At 48.1% G+C, this 26131-nt stretch overlaps 1 protein-coding gene across 1 annotated transcript; it reads left to right on the plus strand.

The window, feature by feature from the left end:
• The first annotated feature begins 1779 nt into the window (after window positions 1-1779).
• Lbh (LBH regulator of Wnt signaling pathway) lies at window positions 1780-24991 on the plus strand. Its single transcript, XM_026408061.2, has 3 exons — window positions 1780-1992; window positions 4566-4668; window positions 24548-24991. Exons 1-3 carry the CDS (start codon window positions 1967-1969, stop codon window positions 24734-24736), a joined length of 318 nt encoding a protein of 105 aa, XP_026263846.1. The 5' UTR covers window positions 1780-1966; the 3' UTR covers window positions 24737-24991.
• The last annotated feature ends 1140 nt before the right edge of the window (window positions 24992-26131 follow it).

Consider the following 26131-nt stretch of genomic DNA (forward strand, 5'->3'; position numbering starts at 1 on the left):
CAGATCTTCAAGCAATGGCTTCCCTTTTGACACCCCCAGATGACAACATGTCATACCCAGTCAGTGACATTGAGGAGCTTCCCCACCCTTTACAAAAGGCATAAAGCCCTTCTCTTCGAAGTAACCCCACACCTGGAACATCTCCATTAGCATCTGACCATAAAGAGTGGCCCTCCATCAGGACACCAACCCCAACCCTGCTGCACACAGGTGGTGCCTTGCAGGACAAACCAGCTCTTGCTCTCATTTGGGGGATAGGGACAGGATCCTAAATTTTCTGGTTGAAGCCATATTTTATCAAGAAGCACACTTTTTATTCCAGGTGAATATATGAATGACTGATAATAGCACCGTTATTTAAAAATTACTCTTAATGATTATTTTTATTGAAATTGAGTTTGGGGAAAACTGATGAAAATTATGAGGGCCCCATCTTTCAGATTCCTCAAGCCCAGACACTGTTAAACCCTTACCATAATCCCATCATCCTTTTACCTGATGACTCCCTCGTCCCACTTTTAAGAACGTGTGTGTATGGATTCAATACATTCACTACCTTTTCTTCAAAGAGCTGACTTATACTTTCAAGATAATTTAATTTTGCTCAGTTTTTTGAGAGCCACCCCCCCCACCCTTTCCCAGCCCTGTGTACACATAGCTCAAGTTATTTTATAGGTAAAATACATAAAGCTATTTTGTAGGAGTAATTGAAGTAGAGGTCGCAGAATGGCAGTCAGACTCCCGTGCAGTGGCTGTGGGGGCTAAGCAGCGCGAAGGCCTGGACAGACCCGGAGATGTAATTCCTGGGCAGTGTGGGAAGCTTTGCTCTGAAGCTCTTTGTTTACGCTGTTATACAGCGACTCCTTGGAGCAGATACGGGATCCAAGACTAGTGGTGCGTGCTCGAGCACCGCCCACTCGCACCTCCTACCCGCACCGTAGACCGTGTGTGTGTGTGTGTGTGTGTGTGTGTGTGTGTGTGTGTGTGTATCCGCGCGCTCGTGTCCAGTGAAATAACCCAAGAATGACACCACATCCTTTCTCCCACAAACAAAACCCTCCATGGATCCCAAGGCTTCGGACCAGTTCCTCGCAAATCTTGCGACCCCGCAGGCAGTGGGTCCCCGACTCCCTGTCTCTTCTGCCTACCCACAGCGTTTTTTAGTGATGCTCTCCTTTCCACGCTGCTAGTCCAGGATGGAAGGGACGCAACTCTGGCGCCGCGATCGCGCTGCGGCAGGGGACGATTCCAAAGGGAGGCCTACTTTGGGAGAGGACCGCTGAAGAGGGGTTCTGAGTGTGGGCTGGGGACGGTGAGTGGGTGCCAGGGAGGGCGCGGGGCCAAGCGGGGTGGAGGAATGGCGCCCTCCTTCGGCGCAACCTGGGCAGTCATGTCCCGAACCCTCCGCACGCTCCACGGTGCTGCCTTGGAGTCCCCGGGTGTGCGCAGGAAGGGGGCTGCGGATGCCTACGGGTTTGTGAGCAGGAAGCGGCGTTGACATTGAACACCGGCCGGGTGCGTGCGTGTGTGCGTGTGTGTGAGTCGTGGGCAGGGGGCAGTGCTTCGGGCTGCAGCAAACCACGGCCCTCGGGGAACAGAGCTCAGCGCGCCCCCGAGTCGCCGCCCGCGGGAGCTGCGAGCGCTGAAGCCATTCATGATTTTGGTGACGTTATTCCAGGAGTGGGCGAGGAAGGGCGGGGCCTCTCGGGGCCAAACCCCGCCCCCTCCCCTATAAATACAGCTTCCCCGGCTCTTTGTGGGAGCCGGAGCTCGGTGAAGAGCAGGGCGCTCGGTCTGCACCGCCGACGCCGCTGGCAGCCGGGCTGTCTGGGAAAGGCGGACCGGCGAAAGCCCAGTGCTCGCGCTCGGCCTCTGCCGCGCCCGTTTGCGCCCGTGTCATCCTCACTCGGGACGCAGTGACCGTTTTTAAATCACAAGGGCGTGGGTCAGCCTTCCCTAGGACTTCATGTCTGTATATTTCCCCATTCACTGGTGAGTATCCTGCGCCTGCGGCGGGCGCCGGTCTAACGACCGAGGCTTCGGGGCCCGGGCATCCGCTCGTGCGGACTCCGGTGACACTAGCGCCTAGCGCTAACCCGCCGCCGGGAGCCCCTGAAGGAGTCATCGTCAAGGTTGCAAAGGTGGGGGTGGGGGGAGGTGGTGCTGAGAGCATCCAGACAAAGGAAGTGAACTCGGAACCTTCACGGCTGGAGGGTGTGTGGTGGTGGTGGTGGTGGGTGGGGAGAGCCTGGGGTCCCAACGAAACCCGGGTAATGAAACCCCTTATGCGGAGTCTGCAGGAGCGCGCGCCCAGCCTGGCGCAGGGGGCTCTTCTCTCCCAGAGCCCCTCCCCTTTTTCTTTTTGTTTGCATGCAAGTCTCGGCGTCGAGGCCGGCTGCAGCGGGGCTGAGCTGGTGCAGCCGTGGCGTTTGCAGAGCTCCGGGGAAGGGAGGGGGACGCGCTCCCCACACGTAAGCCACAAGCAGCAGGGCACACGCTGCACCCTCCTCGACCCCTGCCCTCTGCATAGTCCCTGAGATCCCACTCGCCTTTAAGTGAGCAGACTCTCTCGCGGTGCAGAAATGGAAGGAGCCGGGGCGGGGGCTGGGGGCGGCAGAGATTTGCCCCTGGCCGGGGATGGGAGATAGGAAGGATGCAGAGAGGCCCCTGGTTGCTGGGACGTGCGCGCCGGCTGCTTCTTCCTTCCTGAGCTAAGCAAAGTGGAGGAGTGGCCGAGGTGGAGGAGGGGGGACGAGTGCGGGTGGCCCCGGAACACGCTTTCAGGTGCGGGCGTGCGAAGCCCGGCCGGGGTTAGGGACAGGCTCCCTCCCAGCCAGGGGAAAGCGGGCTCCAGCCTCGGCGCAGCCCTATCCCAAGCGCAGCCGAGCCCAGGAACCAGAAAGTTCATACTTCTCACTTCAACTTTTTGGGGCCCGCGCCACAGCCCCGAGCGAGGACAGCGCCTCATATCAGGTGAAGAACCGAGCGTTAGCCCTGTGGGTGCTTCCCTGGTACTTTTTTTTTTTCTTTTGAGGGTCAGCGGCAGCCTTTCCAAGACCTGGGAGGGACTTGCCTCTTGGAGGTTCCAGCCTTTCAATCTAAACCCAGCATCTTCTCTTAGTCTCCCCTCCCCCATCACAACCCGCCTCTGTTTAGAGAGGGGACTGAACTCTTAGAACAAAGTAAAAATCCCCCCACCCCTGAGGCTTGTACACCCGTCTCTTCCGGAAGCCGGACCCTTCTATCCCCTAATAATGTGCAGGTATCCAGGTGTCTTATAGGTGAGACTTTGAAGGTTGGTGGAGGCTTTGTGCCTCTGGTCAAAATTTTGCAAGGTGAGTGTTAATGCCCCTCAGGGATATTAGCTCCTGAAAAATTAAAGTTCAGGGTTATTTTATTGATCAGGTCTTCACAGTCTGCAACAGTTTTACCCAGACCTTAGCCCTTAACATAACATCTTAGTAACAAACAGGGCACCTGTGGCTCAGAGGTTATACACTTGTTCAGGATCATGCACACTTCAGCAGCAGAGCCTAGACAAGAACCTATTGCTTCTGCTTCCAAAACCAATGTCATTTCTACTCTGTGTAGTAACTAAAAAATGAAGGAGTCTGGTATCACTGCTTCCTTAGATATAGTCTCTAAAGCATGCTTCACTTTTTTTTTTTAAACCATGTGCACAGACATAATGGTGAAAATGCTGGGTATTGTGTAGCGGGTACCTGGATTTGGTATGTGGGTTTGGCATTATGCATACAGGACCCTGTGTGTGCCCATGGCTTGTGCAAGGATAATGGAACATTTGTATCCTGCTTTAGAGAGTACAAAGCACTTTCACATGTCTGCCATTGGTGGGCCAGCTTGGCCCCTCTGGAAATTTCCTTTGCAATCAGAGTCCCAGTATCCTTAAGGCTTTTTAATCCAGGGGATGTTTTTCAAGCTGCGAGCTTGCAGCTGCTGCTGCTGGGGCTAAAGAAGGGGGTTGGATGGCAGATGTGAAGCTTGCAGAAAAGCTGACCCCTTGGGGCTTTAAGTGGGACATTTTGCCAAAAGGAGCACTAGACAGACAGAGACATTTAGGAAGGCAGCAGGATTGGACTTTGTCTCCCTGAGGCTGGCCTATTATTGTTATTATGTAATAATAACATGCAGTTCCCCTTTGGAAATTCACACAAGGATTACTTTTGTTTTTAAGTGGAGGGGTGGAGGGAAGACCTGGCTGAGTTGGGTTTAATATGGATACATGGACTCAGCCACCTACTGTTGTGGTTTATTCTAGTTCTGTCTTTAAAGAAAAATTCAGGGTTGCCCTGTCTTAGATGGGACTATAATATTCAGGAGGGTCAGAAGAAGGTTTGCAGATGGAGCTTTGTCAGTGGACTGGACAAGGGCCCTGGTGCTATGGGTTTGGAAGGTTTGGAAGCGTGGGAGCTTGTTTTGGTGCAAGCATTGTTCTGAGCACCTCTTATCCTGCCTCCAGAGATTCCCCTGGTCTCACAGCAAGTGAAGGCTCAGAGGAGGAAAATGCATGCATTTGTTGACTGTTGGTCTGGATTTCTTGGCAGCCCTGACTATCTGAGATCGGCCGAGATGACTGAGGTAATGATGAACACCCCATCCATGGAGGAGATTGGCCTCAACCCCCGGAAGGATGGCCTTTCCTATCAGGTGAGTTAAGTACTCTTGCTTAGAGTATGGTGGCTTTTGCTGGGGCTGAAAGTGTTACAGAGCTGGGGACTTTAGAAAAAACTAAGACAGCGTGAAGACCCTCTCTTCAAACCCTGACTCATGTGATCAAATCAGAAAGATTTTAGACATGTTGCTCAGAGTAATAGGAATGAGTTTACTGAAGAAATAGGAAAGGGGTTAGGGACATTCTCAAGGGAGAGAGTGGGTCCTCTCAGAGAGGAGAAAGGCAGTGTGCCTGTCCTGCACTCCAGTTTTATTGGGGATCCCAGAGAAGTTTCCAGAGAGTCCCACCCAGGTTCACCTCTTGACTTTTGACTGACAGCAGGATGACATCAGACTTTCAAGATCTCACTGTCATGGTAACTCTAGGTCACCTTGGCCCATGCTGGCAGGTTCTAATTGGATTCTTTTTTTTTTTTTTCTTTTTCTTCTTTTTTTTTTATTTATTTATTTATTTTTTTTTCTTTGTCTAATTGGATTCTTAACCATGCATTCTTACAGATTTTATGGCTAGGAGGAATGACCCTTATCTCCCAGAGTTTCAGGATCTGGTCACAAAAATATCCTGAGTTCCTCTTGTCAACATTATCTTGGGCCTGCGTTTCTCTTGCAGTTAACAGGTAGTTTGCTGAGGAATGTAACATATCCTGTCCACTAAGGCCAGGCAGGGCTGCAGTAAATTGCCTTTTGGAAAGGAAAGCATGTGGGGTTCAGTACAGTGGGCCCGTTTGAAGGGGCCCTTAATCTTGGGTTCCCACCATCCTCATATGTCTGTTTCCTAACAGAAGCACACTTGGTTTTGTGTCCCAAAGCCACCTGTAAGAGCTGTGTGACCTTAAGGCCAGTCCCCAAATGCCAGGAAACCTTAATTTCTTCATCAGTAAAGTGGGGTATCAATAGACTTCACCTCATAAGATTGTGATGATAAGTCAGCAGGGTGAGAGGATAGGTTTAAGGCATTCATAGTGCCTGGGACACAAAGAGTCCAGCAGACATTAGCTGCTGTGGCTGCCAACTGGCTTAGAGATCACCTGTCTGGTGGATCCAAAATGCATAAAGACCATGAAAAGGAACAAAGTGACACTTTCACTCTCTTACCCCCAGGGGTCTTACCACGCTGGTGACAGAGCACTTGTTACCCCTGGGGCAAATTGCTTTTGGATAGTCTAGGAGAGTTCCTAGGTTGCTAAATTTGGGGGAAGGAGGAGTTCTGTTTGTAAGGGAAGACTGTGAGGCTAGGGGAGTTTATAGAGGAGCTGCTGGTCCAGGGAAGACAGATGGGGTGAGAGGGGCCATGCTGCAGGACTGAACCACATGCCTGCTGTGGACCAGGCATTGTACACACATTGCTTGCTGTGCCACAGCTCAGGTGGGAGTTCTCACTCTGCTCCACAGAGGAGGACACAGCCCCCAGCTGAGTTGGAGACAGGGCTCTCTCCAGCCCCAAGTCTCGCTCTTCTGATTCATGGCATACCTCCACCTTGGGCTGGTTCTGGCTAGAGTCTAGACTCACTCTGGCTGGTCATCCTTAGAGCTGTTCCAGGGGCATTTGTTTTGTAAAGAAAGAAACAAATAGAAAACCAGAGTAGGTGCAGACTGATGAGGGGAGAGTGATCAAAGGGCCAGGATGAAAGCTGAGGTTGGGAACACAGCATGGACTCCCTTAGGAGGCTCAAGGAGGCCCCTTTGTTTTGTATCAATAGAGTCAGGCCCCTCCTGCCGGCTGTTAATGAGGATTCCATTAGCCTGAAGGGCTGAAAAGGCTCTTTCCCCCAGTGGGTCTGAGGAAGGCAGTTGAGAGCCCCAGGGTCTGGTGGGAGGTGGAGAAGTTCCTGGCCTACCAACTAGGCTGTTTGTGGATATCAGTTTCCAAGCCTGTGAGTCAGACTGAATCTTTTTGTGGCTACAGGTGAGATTTTCTTTCATTTCAGGGTTTTAGATTTCCATCACAGAACCTTTCCAAACACAGTCATTGACTTCTTGCATGTGTTTTTTTTTTACACTCTCCTTTAAACAAGTCCCAGGATAAAGGGCCAGGCCCTGCAGGACAATTTTCTCAGCCCTTCAAGTGCTTCAGGCCCTTCTGCAGCATCTGAGGGTGGGTGCAGGTGATGATGGAGGACGGGGCTGCCATGCTGGGTGAGGAAGTCTTACTTGGGGCTGCAATGCTGAAGGAAAAATAAAGTCACCTCTGGGCTCCTGTGATATCACACCAATAAGAAAAAATTACTCTAGTCTTCCCTTAAGGTGCTGGACCAAGAGCCCAGTTCTCACAGCCCCCAGGAAATCTGCCCCTGCCCCTTGGGTGAGGACTATTGCCCAGTGCCAAAAGATCCTGCCTGGAACTTCAAAGCACTTTGTCAACAAAATGATTTCAGAAAGGGCTCTTGGTTGTGTAATGAAGAGAAAGGGGAGAAATTATACTGTTTGACCAAGTACACAGGCAATCTGGTCATTCTAGATATGGGCCATACAGAGGCTATGGTCAATCCAGGTATGGGCAGCAATGATCAAATCTGAGTTGTAGAATCTAAGAAGGTCTGGAAGAGGGAAGGCAGAATAGGGCTGGGATATGAAATAAAATGAAGGCTTTCAGGAGGCCACACCATGTGTCATGTAATTGTTACAGCAGCAGACACCCTTTGGCTCACCCCAGTATGTGCCAAGTGAGAGACTCTGTAGTGAGCTGGTCTAACGATTCTCACGTGACAGATTTCTCTGGGCCCACTCAAATTAGTGCTATCCAATTAAAAGCTTTCCCACCAGAGCTCTGGGGATTGGCTGTGCTGGTTCTTGGCCGGAGCTGGTCTCTCTGCATGCTTGGGCTTGGCTCAGATCTGGGGGTGGGAATCTCAGAACTCTGCTCTTGGCTTTCCTCCTGAGGATAATAATAGTATGTGGCTTTTATTAAGACCTGCTTTTCCAAGGAACTGAGAGTGGGAAAGAGACATCAATCCCAACTTGGCAGATGAAATAGAATCTCAGGCTTGTGGTTTGACCTTGAAACAAGGTCATCAAATAATGGCCCATTGGACTTTGTCAGTCATTCCCCCACCTTTCAGACCTATTGAGAATGAACCTTTCCTGATTTCTCTGTACTGGATGTGACCTTTCTTTCAGTGCTTGTGGCATTTTGTACTTTGCCAGGATGTTGTGCTGGGCTTTGAGGATATGCGTCCTGCCTTACCTTCTCCTTGCCTGGGTTCTCAGGGCAGGAGATGACTTACTATCACCTTTGTACCCTGCCCCCACACTTATTGGCTCAGTGCCTTCACAGAGCAGGTGCTAAGTGGATGGTGGGCAAGTCTCTTGATTCAGAAACTGGCCACTTTCATCTCTTTCCTAGATCTGCTCAGGCCCATGCCTATAAGGGTTCCAAGTGAATGCCCTTTTTATCCCAAAAGATCCAGTTTAGCCCCATCTGTTGTCTTTTGATAGTACTATATTGCGAGCCAGTACCATTTGGATATCACATCAGATAAGCGATATCCATGTCTGCACATTTATTTGGCAAGAATTATGTCATCCCACAGGTTGGGTGAGTAAATAGTTACTAGAAAGTCTGAGTACCTTTTGAGCAGGCTGTTGGTGACAGCTGACTCTCAGAGCTGAGTGGGAGGTCTCCCTGAGGACATTTATGACCCTGAAGGCTTTAGCTTCCTGCCTACACTGTAGGCCCCGAGTCACCAACCTGTGGGACAGGAATGTCTGCTGTCCATCAACACAAGTCAGCGGCTGCCTGGGAAGCCTGCTCCTTCCATGGCTCCAGGACTCTAGGCATGTGGTGCTTGGGGATCTCCGACTGGGTCTCCTTTTATGCTAGGCTTGCATTGGTCTGGGCTCTGTACAGGGAAGCATCCTAGAGGAGCTTCTGGGCTCTTTTGGTGCTGAAACCCAAGAGGCACTGGGATTCCGGTCTTGCTGCCTGACTCCCCCCAGCCCAGTGCATGTAGGCCTCCACAGTTTTACCCACGTCAAGGTCAAGACATAACTATGGCTTCTTAGTTTTAAACTGTCCTTTCTAAAGCATCCCAATAAGATCTGATATCAGTATCCTTCCTGGGGACTCTTTCTGGGGATCCCTTCCTAAGCAGAGCACGCCCCTGACTGGTTGCCTTGGTATTCCACCTGCCATTGCTCTTGGTCATGTACTTCTGCTACTTGATATCATCTACTAGGCAGGCAAGCAGCAGACTTTCCTTCTCAGGGAGTCAAGGGACACCACTCTCAAACCAGAAGGAGCAATTTCTTCACAGAATGCACTGCTCCAGTTCCCTGTGTGTTCCTTTTGATCTACTGAGCAGAGAGCTTCTCCATCTTCCCCTTCATCTCCCAGGGCAGGAAGGAGTAATCCAAGGGAGGAGGAGGGATAGAAGTGGCCCAGACGGTTTTGCCTCTGCCTGTTATTTGCTTCTTGAGGTCTCGGAGCCTCAGTCTCACTCTGTCCTGGGGAGGACTCATGGGAGCTGGGAATCAGCTCCCAGGGAATTGGGCCCTGGACAGGGTCTTGCGGCCCCTTCTGTCTCAGAGGCTCATCCACAGCCAGCTGCTCTCTCTTCAGAGCCCCTTGTTCTTTACCAGGAACAGTGATTCCTCTCTGGTCCAGGAGAGCACTGAACAGCAGCATTTCGGAACTGTCCTTATGCACCCTACACGGAGCCACCTTCATGAATGTCCTGAGCCTGGCTCACTGTGCTGCTCCCATCAGGGTGGGGTGCATGTGTCTACACAAGGGCTGAGCTTAGCTTCCCTGTTCCTGGGTTAGGGCCTCAGGAAGGTTGCTGCTCAGCAACATACTGCTGTCCCCCTCAAGCCCCTGCATGTAGGTCACTCTGGGAATAACTTATCAGCTCTGTTTGTGTCCTCCTCCCGAGTCCTCTTGTCTCATTGGTTACCCCTGCATGTCCCCCAGAGCTCGAGAGGCCCCACTGAGCAACTGCACACAAGTCCCATGGTCACCAGGAAACCATCTTTCACAACATCAGACTTTAAAAAGGCACAGGAGTCCCTGGAGAGACATAAAGCTAAAATTCCAAAACACTTGGCAGGAGACAGCCAGCCACAGACACGACATGTTACTGGAATCATGGCAAGTTCTCTTTCTCCATCCCAACTCCCTCCACCGCTCTCCTGGGTAAAAATCACACCAGTGTGATGTATGAGAGGCAGCTCTGGCTGCTGGGTTTGGAATCACAAGGAGCCCATTTCTCTGAGTGGCATGGAGCTGCCTCTGCACACACTGCATCCTTATTCCCCTCAAGTCCACTTTGCATGAGGATCCAGCACTTTCCTTCTGTACTCAGAGCCTGCTGTGGAAGGCCCCTGGATCAGGCCGCAGAAGGCTGGAATTGTTCCCATGGGAGAAGTCTCCCTCTCCCCCTTCCCCTGTGGGCACAACAGTGGGTCTGTGCCCAGCCAGGGAGAGAACAAGCTTCCTTCACTGCCCAGCCAGCCGGCTGCACACTACAGCCATACAGCCTCCTCTCAAAGGGCCCGTGTTGGCCCTGCCGCCTCCGGCTCACAGTGGTTGGGTGTTCGTCACACCACAGAGCAGCCAGGGGCCATGTCTTAGACTGTCTTTGTTCCTACAGTACCGGCCACGGTGTCCTATAAACAGTCCCTTAATGAGCGCTGAATGATGGACCGGGCCTTTCTCTCCTTTCCCTGCATTGAGAACCGGTCCTGTGCCTTGGCAGTCCCCTAGTGTAGATTTGTATAGGGTCAGCATTTTCTGAGTCGACCCAGTCCCCCACGTAGGATAGAATGGAGGGTTGTACCGTGAAGAAAGGGATAAGTTTGGGTGGCGAGTCTTGTGATTGAAGTCAAGAGCTATTCCTGGGTGTCTGGCGAATGTCCTGAAGTGATCTTTCAGGCCTGATCCTGAAATAATCCTCAGAGAACATGAAGATAGGTCCTTCATTCACACAGGGCCCCAACGCGCTGAGGTTCCCTTCTTTCCAGTCTAGTAGCCACAGCGTCACCTCTGTCTGCCTCTCACCTCCCCACCTGCCCTTCCCACTTTAGGAAGGTTCTGTGTCAGCAAATCAAACCTTGTGCCATCTGCCTCCCCTTGACTTGGCAATGGTTTCTTATTGCACAGATCCATCTTGAAGACAATTTGCCTGAAATTTCTCCAAATTGTTGTCAAGCCAGCCCTGGGGAGCTGGGGAGCTCCCTTGGCCCTCTCCCCTTTGGGCTTAGTTGTCTTGCTCCGTGGGCAGCTCATCTTAGGTGAACTGGAGAACAGGCCCCCAAACCTGTAGCTGAATCAGCATGGACCACTTGCTTCTTGAACAGAAAGTTTACTGGAGTCAATAGGAAGGACGGTTTTAGGTTTCAGATCTCTCACATAAAGCAGGGTAGATCCGAGCAAAGAAGGTGTCACATGTCTTTCCCGAGATGGTTGGTCTCTAGGCCTGCCTGACTTTCTCCTGGCTTCACTTGGGGTGGTTTCCAGACAGAATTGTAAATATACCTTGGAATCATCTTCTAATTTTACTTTGTAGAGCTTAAAGCAATTGTCGAGCCCTTTGGACGGAACCCGCTGCCTGCGGACACTCTACACTACACACATACACACACGTTTAAGAGCCATTTAACACACACAGTTGGAAGGCAGAATGTTAACACAGTTGTTAAAGATTAGAGTGTTGTAGTTATAGGAAATGTTTTCCTTCTCTTTCTCTCTTTGTTAGTAATTTCATATCATTTTGGATATAGTGCATGTTGTATGATTTTTGTGCTTTTCAAATTTTTATGCCCATTATAAAATTTTTATTTTCTTCATTCAACTTTTTGTTTTCCAGTTACCATGTGTAAATCACAGCTGTTAACACTTGAGCATCTTTTGCTTTCTTTTTCCAATGTACTTAGAACTCTATGTAGCAATAATTATACGTTGTTCTGTTCTGCAGTCTTAACAGCATCTATCACCAGCACCATGTCATTACAACTTAACCTTAAAAATACTCCAGAATTGAACTGGAGATATAGCTCAATGATGGAGCCCTTTTCTTGCATGTGCGAGGCCCTGGATTCAATCCCCAGCATTGCACAAACAAAATGAAACAAAAAACCCAAAGCTATCATTTTTAATATATGCATAAAGTTATAAGATTGTTTCACTATTTTCCATTGTTGAAATTTTTAGGTCATATTATTTCCTTATAAATGATATGATAATTTACATGTAATTCTATCAACCAACCTGTGCATAATTTATACTGTTTCTTTAGAATAATCTTAGTCCAAAGGTAAAAATGTGAGTTTGTGAGTGCACATTATCATTAAAAGGTAATATTTAGCTGGGTATGGTGGCACATGTCTATAATCCCAATGACTCAGGAGGCTGAGGCAGAAGGATTGGAATTTCAAGGCCAGCCTCAGCAACTTAGCAAGACCCTATCTCAAAAAATAAAAAGGGCTGGGAATGTGGCTCAGCGGTAAAGTACCCCAGGTTCAATAATCCTTCGTACCAAAAAAAGAAAAATAACCCATATTCCTATCACTGAGACATTCTGGTATGTTTTCTTTCAACAGGTTTCTGTGTACTTATATTTAAAAAATAAAATTGAAATAATAGCGTGTGTGCTGTAGTGAATGCTTTTGTCATTTAACATATTGTGACTATGTTCTTGTCATTTGGTTTTCTTTGTAATATAGCATTTTGTTATGTACCATTTCTTACTGCTGAGTATTTAGGTTGTGGCATATTTTGTTCTTACAAAGAACACTGCTCCGAAACATCATTTTACATAAACCTCTGCACGGGTCTAATTAATTTCCTTGGAATAAATTCCTGGAAGTAGAATTACTTGACTTAAAGAGATTCAACATCATTTAGGCTTTTGATTTTATATTCCCTGAAAAACAGAAAATATAAATAAAAGAGTTTATTATGCTCCCAGCATTGAAAGTTCTAGCAAATAGCATCACAGGGGTGTAACATCTATAGAGATGGAGCAGTGGAGAAGCTAGAGTTAGAAAAGTGCTTGGGAATTTTAGCATTTTAGAAGGTGTTATACATCTTCCCATGGTTAATTATTTCAAGCATGATGGTAATAATTGATGATGTTTAAGCGCCATTTAACCAGCATTGCAAAATAGCTAGTGATGATATTCTTTTTTTTTTTTTTTTTTTTAAGTATCAGGATTGAACCCAGGGGTGCTTAACCACTGAGCCACATCCCCAGTCCTTTTTATAGTTTTAAAATTTTGAGACAGGTTTTAACTTAAGTTGGTTAAGGCCTCACTAACTTGCTGAGACTGTCTTTGAACTCAAGATCCTCCTGCCTCAGCCTCCCAAGTTGCTGAGATTACAGGTGAGCACCATCACCCCTGTCTGCTAATGATGATAGTCTTGACCCATGGTAGGTACGTTGATGCACTCTGGATTCCAAATGTGTATGGGTCTCTATTTTTCTTTGACATTGGAGTACCATGTAACGATGAAAAAACCAGAGAAATCGATTTGGTCTGAAGAACCCCGAGATTTGACCAGAGGCATACTTAGCCCCTGCCCCTCTTGGCATCCCTGGGGCCCTGTATCTGGTTCATGAAATGCTCATCGTTGAAAAATAGTGCTTCCCTGGAATTAAGACTGGGTTGGACTCTTAGATGTAGAACGAAACATAAAGGACATCTTGTACCCCATCCAAGGACCTTCTACCTGATAAGCCTGTGAAGCTGCAGGTGTTTGAAGCATGTGAACAGTCCCAGCCAGTGTTCCAGTGGGGTCCCCATGTTCCTCGTGGTTTACAAAGTTAATTTGGATGTTACATAGACAACTTTTTTAAATGTTAGTACATTTTATGATAACCACTTATGATCTATAATATTAGTTTCCCATTCATGTAGTGATAGAGTTTTATTTTTAAGCAAATATGATTTAAATAAGTGAGTAAAGAAAAAACCTAACAGGCATGTGGATTGGATAGGGATGACCAAGGTGGTCCCTTGAGGCTGGCAAACCCAGGCAAGAGCTTGTGTGTGAAATTCCTCAGCACAGTTCTTTTAGGGGACCTCACTGTTGTTATCACGAAGGAATTTGTTTTCTTCAAAAGTCCCCTTAGAAACATCCATAAAGACAGCTGATATTAAATTACGATTTCTGTCTTTCTTGGGTCATTTGCCCCCTCCGATGTGGCAGTAGAAGTACCAGGATCCTTCCTGGCTGTTTTTCTTGGCACTGTCGTATTGGAGATGTTCGTGCCAAATTACTTCTTGATAATGTGTCTGTGTATACACTACTTCACATTTGAACAAAGTGTTAAAACAGGAAGGCAGCTGCCCCAGGGGTTCACAGACACTTTCCAGGGGACATGACAGCAGGAAGCATTTTCAGGAAATCCATGTCTACACCTTTAGCTTCCTCTGGTGGCTTTTCTCAAATTGCAGTTCCTGCAGACTGGCCTCACCAGGGTCCCTTTCCTACCTCTCTGTCGAGATTGCCCTTGCCGCCTACCCTCCTGAGTTCTTTCAAGTGGCCTTCCCCAGGATGGAAACTTTAGGGGCTTCAAACACATGGACCACTCAGAGTGTACTGTCCAGGTAGCCCCATAAGTCCCACCCCTCCTTCACAGTAAGAAAGCAGTATAGTAAAAATTTACCCTTATGGCCAGACATGGTGGTACATGTCTGTCATCCCAGTGACTTGGGAAGCTGAGGCAGGAGGTTTGGAATTTCAAGGCCAGCCTTAGCAATTTAGCAAGACTGTGTCTCAAAATAAAAAAATAAAAAGGGTTGGGGAGGTAGCTCAGTGGTAAATCATCCCTGATTTCAATCCCCAGTACCAAAAAAAAAAAAAAAAAGGAAAAAAAAATTCTTGTATTTAGTAATTGTTTGTGATACGTTCATCAATCGGTTGATACTAATAGCTGCAATAAGCCAATCCAGATTTTAATTAACCAAAACCTAAGGTCACAGAATATTTTTAATAATGTCCATTTAAATATAAAAATTTACTTTTTTATTGCAAAGAAGTATGAAAAGCTAATGGCTAAACATTTGGCAAAAATAAAAATACATTAAGAAAAAGTTTTATGGAGAAGTGGAATGGAAATATAGATTCAAGGAGAGGAAGGAGTACTATGAAATATAGGAGCTTGGTCGGGGGTTTTCCAGTGGGAGTTGGTTGATATCAAACTGCTGTAGTTTTTATAACCCAGCAAGTACATTGAAAAAAAGAGTGGTATATGTGTTTTATTTTCAGGTGCTATTATTTATATTAGGACTTTTAGGACATGTGAAAGGAGACGCAGTTATTCAAAAATTTTTAGGGGGTTTGCAAACAAAATGTTTGGATCCCTGGGTGTCGAGGTCCCCCTTGGAGTCGGGACTGCTGATTTTCAGAGCAGGAGGGCAGCCTGGAGACTGGACAGTAGTGTTGACAAGAAACATCTTCTATGGTAGCATGACTTTGGGTCACCCGGGGGTTCTCTGGACACTGCCAGGGACTCAGAGCTCAGAATCCCTCAGCTCAGAGGGATTGTGGACTAACAATCTGGGACTGGACTCTGATCTTGGCTTCTCTGCTGTCTGTGCCATCTCAGGCCACTTGCGTCACTTCTTTGGACCTTATTTTCCCTCTAATCTCGGTTGTTTTTGTTAGAAGGTTGAATAATGAGGTGAAATCCTCCGTCCCGCTGCTGGAGGTTCACGTTCACATGGGATTGATGTGCCCTCTCTCTTGTATCTGCTTTTAGATGCTTTGAGGGCATATTTGCTGTTCCCCTCAAGTCTTTTTCACTTTTAAAATACATGTTGTCTTTCCATGTCTTGGCGTGCATGGTTGTCTCCGTATGTTGTTGTTGTTTTTGTTGTTTTTCCTCCAGGCCAACAGTTCTTAAATTTTTGGTCTTAGTCCCTTTTATACTCTTAAAAATTATTTATGATCTCCCAAGGATCTTTTGTGTATGTGGAGTATGTCTGGATATTTACTGTTTTAGAAATCAAAACAGAATTTTTCATTTTTTATATATCAATTCACTCAGAATAACAATGAAACCATTATGTTAATATAAATAACAATTTTTCATAAAAATAACTATATTTTTCCAAAAAAGAAAAAGTTCAGTGAGAAGAGAGGCTCTGTTTACATTTTTTTGTGAGTCTCTTTTGTGTTTGGTTTAATGGAAGTTGGCTAGATTCTCATGTGTGCCTTCCATGAGTCAATCCATTGTAATAGATGTTGGTTGAAGTAAATGAAAATCTGGACCATGCAGTTCTGTAGTTAGAAAATGAAGAAATATCTTAACAATCTTTTAAAAAAATTTTAAATATTTTTCCAAAACTTAACAAGTGGTACTTTCTTACCCATTGTGTGATAGCAGAAATCTTATCAGTGAGCTTTTTCTACTCTTACATTAAAATTCATTGCTCTATCTGGCATTTGGAGTGATTTGTTTACCCATGCTTGGTTTTGTGGTGTATTGTATTCATCATTTGGAAAATATAGATTCACTGAGTTATGCAGATCTTCCAAATGTTGACATGTTTCATTACACAGTAGCAAAATGTCAAATTTGTTAACATGTCTACCAATGTCATCAGAAAGCCTCAAGTACTAGGAAGTTATCAAGCTCATGGGCACTGATACAAGTTTTCCAGAATTATAATTTTCACTTAAAGCTCTATTTTTATCATTGGTGACAAATACTAACAGTCATTTTCCTCAAAGTGACAGACTTATTTTGTTCATTTTTTTTTAAAAAAAATCTATCCAGAGCTCAAAATAAATGAGATTTTTGAAAAGAAGATAGATAGCTGCTCTAAAATATATATATATATATATATATATATTTTATATACCTTCCGTACCCAAGTTGAAGTAGTTTGTTGGTTGGTCAGTGTGGCTAGTTCAGCTGGCAACTCAATCAGGCTTTCTCTGGAGATGACATTGTATATTGGTAAGCAGCAGAAGTACTTTTCATTTCATCCCTCCAAATATTAAAACAACATTTATTTTAGAGTTCGTATTAAATAAAAATTTGTTCTTTACTGCTTCACCAAGAACATTAAGGTTTTTGTTTTGTTTTGTGTTTTTGGTTGTTTGGCTCTTGTCTTAATTGTCAGAAAGAGGTGAGCAATACAATGACAACAAGTACAATTTGAAGGCACTGCATTAAACCTTGGGAAGGTGCCAGAGGTTTTAGTCCCTATTGCTTTTTAGACCATCGGGACAAGTGTCAACATGGTGAAAGAGGAATGGCCTCTTAGTATTATTCGGGAAATATTTTAATACCATGTGCATCCCTCCCTGGAAGGACCTTGGGAGATTTGAGCTTTGAGAACCACTTCTTTAGCCTACATAAAATCCATCTGATGAGAGCATAGTAGGACTCTTGGCTAAAGAGATGGGTGTCCCTCTTGGATGTGGCCCTGTTTGCTTCAGTTGTCAGCATCAGTGCTGTGTTGGGGTTAACTAAATCTCCAGGTGTCTTTGACAGGAACTATACCATCAGGCAGTTTTTGTTTGAGGGGGAGAAACATTATTTTAAACTGGACAAAAGATGGGTAATTAGCTGATGACCTCACTTTGGGGACAAGGTGAATTGTCCTGGCAGGGTGCTGCTGAAGTGACCGAAAGCTGAGCAAAGGCCATGGGACAGGGCTGCAAGGAAGTCCTCAGAGACTTGAGAAAGAGTCGTTTCTATTCTGGGGTGGGTTTGGAAGCCATGCAGGGGTGAGGAAGAGAACAGACGGGGATGAGAAAGCTTCGGGACCAGCTAAATATTCAAGCTTTTTTGTCCCCAAAACAAACAATAAGGGGCTGGTTGAAATGGCAGCTAGGCCAGTCCGAGCGTTCTAAAAGAGAGAGGTGGTGTGGCCATGGGACATTTGAGTGGAAGACAGAGAGAAGGGTCCAGAAGACTGGGGATTCTGTTGTCAAGAGGGGGGATGATGTGGTCAATAAGATACAAGCATTTGAAATCATCTGTGCCACAAGACTGCAGTCTTTCCTCACTACCCCAGAGAACTTGGAGAAAAATTTCTAACATTCTAAAAATTTCATCAGTTCCCTGGGCCCAGCATTATCAGTAGCAATTAGTGCTAATTAATTGGAATTTGGAACTCCCGGACTTGCAGGATGGGTGTGTGTTTGAGAGATGTTTATGAAAGATGGTGTTTATCCCAAGGATTTCCTTTTCTTTTAAGTTTCAAGGCTAGAGGCTTAAGCATCTTTGATCCAAAGGAAGGAGGTCCAGAGTTGCTCTAAAGCCCAAATCTCGGCCCAAGTGCCCTGTAGGATTAGAGACACCAGGATATGGCAGGATAGGGTGAGGCGGGTGTTCCATGGCTCCAGGCCAGAGAAGAGTGAAAACAAGATGAGAGTCTCAGAGATGGACAGTGAGCTGAGTGGCCTCTGAGCAGAGCTAGAGATGGCCCGTCCCTCCCTGAACCCCTTCAGTTGCCCCTCTGCTCCTGAGCCACCATTATTTCTGTTCCTACCCGCCACATGCCACTTTGAAAAGTCAGCAAGATGCCCAAAACATACTAACAACGTAGTGCTAATAAGAGAATAGGAGGTGAGCATTTCAAAGACAGTACTTCTTGCCTTCACATATTATTAGGGGGCAAACTGCATGGTGGGTTATTCATTCGTCTTAGCTGCTGCTCATTCATTCCACCTTTGGAAGAGCAGGAATTGGGAGAGATCTGCCCATTGTTACAAACCAGCCCCCACTAGGAAGGAATAAACATACAAGGCCAATCCATTGTCCAGGAAAAATAAGAAATCTAGACTTCAGGAACCTGGGGGTCAGGAGGGACCTGACTTACCTAGGTGCAGGTCCCTGGAGTGGGCTAAGGGAGGTCCGTAGCGGGAAGGCCTCTGGCTACCAACCATCCGCTGAGCGGCTAGGGTCTGGAGAAGGCAGTGGTTTCCATTCCAGCTGGCCCCATCCCTGCCCTGGGGAAACAGGGGCTCTGGGAGGAAAGCAGTGAAGTCAGTCATTTCTCCAAAGAACCTGGCCTGGGCTATGTAAGTACAGGCCCAGAGTGCTGCTCTTGTGCTCCTGTCCCAGGCTACAGCTGTCAGTTTTCCAGGCTCTCGCTCTAAAGGGTCCTTGGGGACCCCAGCTTTACGTAATAAGAACCAGCATTAGGAATTCAGAGTTTACAGAGCTTGTTCACACCTACCTGTATGTGATTCTCTCCAAAGCCCTGTAAGATCAGAATTAGCATTAATTCCAATTTATAGAGGAAGCAAGGAGGGCAAGGGGCTGGCTCTCTATACCCAGCACAGTATAACACCACAATACTGCTGTGGAAGTGACTCCCTCGTTTCACTCAGGAGGCAGCTGAGGCTCAGAGAAGTTACCATGACTCCACGAAGGTCACAGAGACAGACAGACAGAGGGGCAAGGCAAATGCCTGATCTTCCAGACTCCTGCTCACCTGTGGGAATGGTGATTTTCCACAGCAGTTTTGGGGTTGAGTCTTTGTTCCTCTCTGCAACTAGAGAGGGTGGAGATTTACTGTGTGGTTTTGTGCACAGTGCCTTGGGGAGCTGGCTTGGCTATTTGTCTCAGGCCCTCTACCCCCCACCCTCCACCCGCCACCAACCCCCAGCACTTCTTTCTTCTGTTCGTCCCTGCAAAGAGGAGCAGGGTGCCCACATTGCCAGGGGCTCAGCTTGCAGAGCTGGTAATTAGCCCTTTGTGTCCAGTTAAGCACCTTTCATCTCCTGCACCTGCTGGTGTCTGCTTTCCCTATTAGCATCTCTCCTGTCTTTGCAGAGTCCTCCGCCCTCTTTGTGGCCAGCTCGGGTTGTTTGTCAGAGACGATGGCTGAGCGATGCACACACAGGGGAGGGCGGCTCCGACCCGTACCACTCACATTTTCCACACGAGATGCCAGACATCTCTCTCCTCTCCCCACCCCAGAGGCGGCCAGGTTTAGGTCACCTGGCTTAAAGGCAGACAGTTGATAGCTAGGTCTCCAAATTTGGGGCCTTTGGAGCCTGGGTATTGCCTTTCAGTTTCCCTCAGTGCACGAAATGGGAGCTGGCTCACCAGGGACTTCCATGCCCACTCAAAAAGCGCCTGCTGATGAATCCTTCATCTTCAGAAGGAGCTTGCCTCCGCCCTATAGTTCTCTGCTCCGGGGCCACCTATCTTGGTCAGCTAACCAAACTTTCTCAGTCTTCCAGGACAGTCCTGGTTTCATAATGCTCATGACCAATCATCTGTCCAATGTGGTAGCCGCTAGTCCCAGGTAGCGATGGAAATTTTTATTAAAGTGTGTTTATATATTTACCTAAGTAATAGATAAATTTATATTCATGAATTTTAACCACATTTCAAGTGCTCTGTAGTCACAGTGACCAGTGGCTGCTGAATGGGACAGCATAGGGATGCTCTCGTTACTGAGAACATCCGGTCACGGTGCAGCCCTCAACAGCCAGAAATGCCAGGACGTTGGCATCCAAACTCTGTCTCATAGGTGGTCTCTTCCTCCTAAATTGTCCCGAAGCTCCCTTGACCTTTTAAGAGCATCTGTTTGTGTCCTCAACATTCAGGACCTATTGGGATTGAAGGCCAGCTGGCAAAGGATGCTTCTGCAGTGGGGTCCCCTGTGAAATTTCCAGTCACCAGAGTTGAATGCCTATTTGTCCCACACATGGGGGACGCAGGCATGCAGGTCCTGGATGCTCCTGGTGTGTGTGGTTGATAAACTTTATCTATTTGGAAAGGAGGGAACTTGGTGCCATTAGTTAGATGTAAGCCACTGGCTGGGGAAACCTAATGCAATAGAGAGGGAAGTGCAGGCAGGAGGAGGAGGTAAAGGGCTGGGAGAATCACAGGGCCGATGCTTCTAGACCTGCCCTGCCCAGGGATGAGGTGGGAAATGCCTCTTAGAGCCTCTCCATCTTTCCTTCTGACCCTTTTAGAGATGAGCCTTTGCTTCAGAGGGAAGGAAGGATTTTTTTTTCATCCCAGGAAAAAAAAGTGGGGGGGCACTTGGAGCTAGGAGGTCTAACCAGAAGCTGTTTCTTTTTGGAACAGGGGCAGCTCTTCATTCCCAGCCAGTTCCTGCAGGCAGGCAGCATGCCGGGCTGGCCGGCTGCCTCGCCCTACCTGTCATGTGCTTGGCAAGTCCAGCTCAGGAGTTCTTTTTTCCACTGCCTTCCCCACCCCATCAGATTGCAGTTGCAACCTCTCATTTTTCTGCTGCCTAGATGATTAAAAAGCATGACTTAGTGGAAAAATGTTGACCTCCTTGGGGTCAGCCTCTTAAGCAGCTGTCGGAGATAAGATTGTGCTGGAAAAAGACTCAGCAACCCTTTGCCCGGCTTTCTGTCTGTTTGCAAGGAAACCATAGCACTGTTTGGTTCTGAGTGCTTTCTGTTTATTTTTGGAGAGAGCTACAACTTTGAGGGGCACAATTTGTTATAATCTGATAATAAAATAAAATCTGATGGATTAGAGTAATTGTTACAGTGATTTAAAGTATATAATTAGCAAACTTTGTCTCCCCCCCCCACACTCCCAATTTTTTTTAATGGCTGCTGCTTTGAGCAATGCAGGGAGCAAAGGTCTTTGGCAATGAAGCAGTATCAGAAGTTCAATGCTCAGACTTCCCCCAAGACTTAATTGTGGAGCTCTTGGTATGAAAAGCATTGTTTGGAGTTATTTTAATTACTGTGTTAGTATTACTGCCTCTTGCTTGGAGATTGGACACTTACTGTAGTCTGTTGGGACTACTCCAAAGAAGGTATTACGATTTGAATTTTGCTGATGTCTTCAAAGTATTTTATAGTCTCTATACGTGTCAAAAACTTGTACTCACTTAGTGAGACGAGAAGGTCACTTGACTTCTCAAAAGGAGAAACTGAGGTGAGGGGTTGAGAGGACTTGAAATGCAATGGATGTTAAGACATAGTGAGGATCTCCGTTCTGTGGCTTGACCCAGTGTCCTCAAGTGAACACATCTTTGAAGTCCTATAGCCATTTGGGTCCCAGTACAGCCACCTTCTAGGGACTTAGCCTTGTGCAAGTCATATGCCCTCTATGTTCTTCAGTTTCCTCGTCTATAAAATAAAGATCGTAGTACTTCATACTTCATAGAATTATTGTGAAGATGGAGATTCTGCTTAGCACAAATCTCATCCATCATCATCAACGTTATTTTAGTCTTCCTCCCCTTATTTTAGGTAAAAACCTATTCCCAGCTTGTAATGAAATCACATGCTTTCCACACTTCAAAGTCCTCTGGCTCCTGCTGGCCTGGCCCTGACTCTTGTCCTTTTGCTCTTCCTTGGCTGGGGTGATCATAATTAGAATCGAGTTTTCATGTCTCCCAGCCTTGTCACAAGAGGCCCGCCCCAGAGGGTGGAGACAGGGCAAAGGGGCTGTGTGGGGCCGGGTAACCATGTCCTCTTGGTATCACACAGCTCTGCCTCGGGTTCTAGGAGATGAGGACAAGTGTCCAGACTGAGTAGCTCATCTTTTGGGCTGGCCAGACAGTCATCCTGGAGACCAGGCTGGGGCATCCAGAAGCTGACTGAGCAGTGGAGACCCAGAGCCCTGCTCACCTTTCCCAATCAGTTTCCTATCTGGGAAATGGGGTGTTGACCTAGTGGCATCTAGGTTTTGTGGTTCTGTTCATTTTCCAAAAGGCACAGGCACAGGAAACAAGCAGACCAAGTTTGGAATCCTGGCTCTGCCATGCAACCCTCAGAATCCCAGGGTCTTGCTGCCCCAGGGGTGGCCATGAGTCCTCAGCAAGGTGATCTCTGAAAGCACTTTGTGTGCCTTCCACTCATTTGAGGTGCCCTGGCTCATGCCCAGAGCCCCAGGAGGGGCTCGACTCCCCAGGAGAAGGAACAAAGGGCCCAAAGAGCCCACCTGATCCACTCCCTGCTCTGTACCTGCCTTCCTCTGTGCACAGTGCAGTCCAAGGGTGGAGCGTTAGGGTTGGCCAGGCAGAAGGAAAAGCCCAGAATGGGGGTCAGCTTCCCTGGGCCTCCTTTGACCATCCTCCCCAACCCCCCAGGCCAGCCCCTCCTCTACTTGTTTTCTTTCTGGCTGCTATTAGGATCCTTTTTTATGAGGCTTGTTAAGTCTTTAATGATGCCTGGCTGTGCAGCTGGCTTAAGTCTTAATCCCCAGCAATAGGCCTTTATTGGATAAATGGTTAATAATCACTGGTCTGCAGGGATTGGAGAGGCTTCTTGGGGCCTGTGATTCCCAGAAGCCCCACATGGCCTGTGACATGGGCAGAGTGTGACTTGGCTGGGAAAGCACTGCTTGGAGTTGGGGTGCAGTAAGTCTGTAGGTCCTTGGAGCAGCTCAGGAGTTGCGGGGGGCCTGAATCTTTCCACCTCAGGCTGCCATGGGTCTGTCTCCATCCAACAGGAGCGAGTAGCCTGCCAGAATCTCTTCTAATGTGTCCCCCCCCCCCCCACTCCACTTGTTCTCTTACTATGAACAAGCTGTGTGACCTTGAGTGAATCTCCTGACCCCTCTGGGCCTGGGTTTCCTCTGTTATGAAATGGAGAGGTGAGAGGAGATGGCCTTGAAGGTGTGGAGTGTCTGAGATTTGGTGAGCCCCAGTTCCCCAGACCAGGACTCCTCTCTCCTGCTCTCAGGTGTGTCACCAAGGGCTGTGAATGGCTAGGGACCAGCAGCCCGGTGGATTAAGTACTTAAGCTGCTGGACAAAGAAATTGGGTCAGCTGCAGTCATAGGGCAGTGCTCGCATAGGGATCCACAGAGCCAGACTGGCCCTTGATTTTATAGCGTGGCTGGGGGTTCCTGTAGTTCTGGGCAGGACACACAGTAGGTGTTAACAAATGCAGCCTTCCTGATGGGACTCTGGGAGGAGAAGTGGACTCGCCCAGGTGTGGGGCTGGCGAGAAGCCAAGGGTTGTTCACAGGTGCAGAAGGCGGGGGCCTTGGATTTTGTTTCCAGCAGGCTTGTGACTGGGGGCCCTGCCTTCATCCGGATTTGGCTTTGGCTTGGTAGTAGCAATGAGGTCAGGACCCCTCTACTTGAGGGACGGGGCAGTACTGTGGCTTGGGTGTCAGGCACACCTGGTTTGAGTACCATTCATTTCCAGGCTGTATGGTCTTAGTCAACTTACTTGCCCAAGCCTGGGATTCTTTAAGACAGCATGGGTAACACCTGTTTTCAACTGTGTTGGTTTGAAATTATCCATGTAAAGAACCCAGTAGTTTGTCTGCTTCTACTGGGTGCCCCTAACGATTCTGGCAGGAGCTTTATGTTTGGGTACTTGCCTGCTTTGCTCTGCAGGTATAAAATACTTGCTACAAAGAAAGACCTGGCTTGCTGTGGTGACATGATTTCTAATTCTTTTATCTGGAAAGAAAGAATCCAGTTAGAGATTCAGCACTGAATCTCAGGCTGCCATGGGCCTGTCTCCATGCTTGCAGGAGCGAGAAACCTGCCAGAATCTCTTCTAATGTGTTCTCCCTCCCACTCCACTTGGTTTCTTACTATGAACAAGCTGTGTGACCTTGAGTGAATCTCCTGACCTCTCTGGGCCTGGGTTTCCTCAGTTATGAAATGGAGCCATGAGAGGAGATGGCCTTGAAGGTGCAGAGTGTCTGAGATTTGGTGAGCCCCAGTTCCCCAGACCAGGACTCCTCTTTCCAGCTCTCTCTTACTGCCCCCGCAAACTTTTAGCTTCAGGACTAAAAGTCTGCCTGAGGGACAGTTTCCCTCAAAACTTATTCCCCTGGCTCCAGCCTTACCTCCCAGGGTCCCAAAGGCTTAGCACGGTCACTGGCTGAGGGCCAGCACTCAGCTTGCCAGGCGTGTGTGTGAAAGGAAGGGACTGAATTTCTCTTTTCAGATGTGTGTGTGACCAGGTGCCTGCTCTGCTTTGATTTCAGATTTTCCCGGACCCGTCAGACTTTGACCGCTGCTGCAAACTGAAGGACCGCCTGCCCTCCATAGTGGTGGAACCCACCGAGGGGGAGGTGGAGAGCGGGGAGCTGCGGTGGCCCCCCGAGGAGTTCCTGGTTCAGGAGGATGAGCCCGACAACTGCGAAGAGACAGCGAAAGAAAATAAGGAGCAGTAGGGTCCGAGTGGGTGCCCTGGGTCGATCGTGCCAGCCAGCATCTGTTCCTGAACTGTGTTTTTTCCCATCTGGATGGAAGAAGAGAGTGAGCCACAATCGTTCTGAAAATGTCAAACGAGGCTTCCGTTTTGCACCTGCAAATCACCAAATTGGTTTTCTTTTCTTTTCTTGTCGTCTTCTTTTTTTTTTTTTTTTAAATCCGCTGAGCAGTGGAGCCCTCTGACAAAAACTTGCAAGGCCTTCTGAGAAATGAAGCTGCAGAGAGCAGGGGGCGGGGTGTGGGGAAGGGGTGCTGCTTCTGAGATCAGTATCTGAACTCCAACAGCCAGAGGCAGTGGGGGGTCCAGGAAGGTGAGGGGGATGGGCAAGCCGGCCAGGAACCTTTGGTGTAAGAAAGCCAACACCAGGCAAGAGAGAAAGATACGGGTTTTTAAGAAAGCATTGAGCAGAGATCTGCACCCAGGAAGTGCTTGGCGGATTTGCGCTGGCTGCTGGGGCATCAGAAAAACCAAGTCTTCATCTCACTCTGCTCTGCTGTCTCACCCACTGCCAGCCTTCCCCTTTAGTTCAGGAGTGTTGGTCAGTGACAGAGAGGAGAGGACAGGGAGAAAGAGAAAGGGGCTGCTTGCAGGGCCAGCTGGAGGGATGTGCAGGAAAGGAACCCTGTCCTTCCCTGGATTCTGCCCCCCGCTGCAGCTTGCTCTCCGAGCCCAGGAGACTGGAGGTTTGTGAGAGGCAGCGCTTTTGAGCTTTACTCCCCAGAAGGACCCTTTTTGCCTGCCGGCACTTTGCAGAGTGGCAAGAGCACTTCCTGCCCTTGCTGGAGGCCCCGAGGCTGATGCTTGGGCAAGAAGGCCCTTCCTTCCACTGCCCCCTCCCAAGACTTGCTCTCAGAGTCCCATGGAGCCAGGGGGACAGAGGCAGCAGAGCAGGGGGGCTCCCAGCCTGCCCTTCCTTCTCCTCCAGCACCTTCCCCAGCTGTGGATTGCAGCCTGCCCACTAGCAGCCACTCCCATGTAGGTTCTTAGCCTGTTTCTCTTGTGGGAGGAGAAGGAGAGCGTGTTCCTTGGTGGAGGGGGAGCTCTGTGCAGATCCCAGGGACTGACACAGCCTGGGATTACTCCACAGGGGTACCAAGGCTCCCCAGGAATAACAGTGGGGTCCAGGCTGAGATCAGAGTTATCGTGAGATCCTTGCTTCTCCCCTGGAGTTCCTGGAAGCAGGTGGGAGGAAGGTGTGCGGGTGGAGAACTCTGTGTCCCTGTGGAAGATGGCGTTTCATCCCTGTCCTCCTCCCACCTGTTTCCGGCAAGGGCAGCGGCTGCCTGAAGAAATCAGCCTGTGGACTTAGAGCTTCTCGTCATAGCTCAAAACCTTCTGCAGCAGCAGGTTGCAG

This window comes from Urocitellus parryii, chromosome 12, assembly GCF_045843805.1.
Source record: "Urocitellus parryii isolate mUroPar1 chromosome 12, mUroPar1.hap1, whole genome shotgun sequence".
NCBI classification, from domain to species: Eukaryota; Metazoa; Chordata; class Mammalia; order Rodentia; family Sciuridae; genus Urocitellus; species Urocitellus parryii.

Excerpts from the sequence above, each read along its gene's own strand:
- Lbh (XM_026408061.2), top strand. The coding sequence starts at position 1,967 with ATGTCTGTATATTTCCCCATTCACTG. Across the intron at positions 1,993-4,565 it reads GTATATTTCCCCATTCACTG|CCCTGACTATCTGAGATCGG; the intron begins GTGAGTATCCTG and ends ATTTCTTGGCAG. Across the intron at positions 4,669-24,547 it reads AGGATGGCCTTTCCTATCAG|ATTTTCCCGGACCCGTCAGA; the intron begins GTGAGTTAAGTA and ends CTTTGATTTCAG.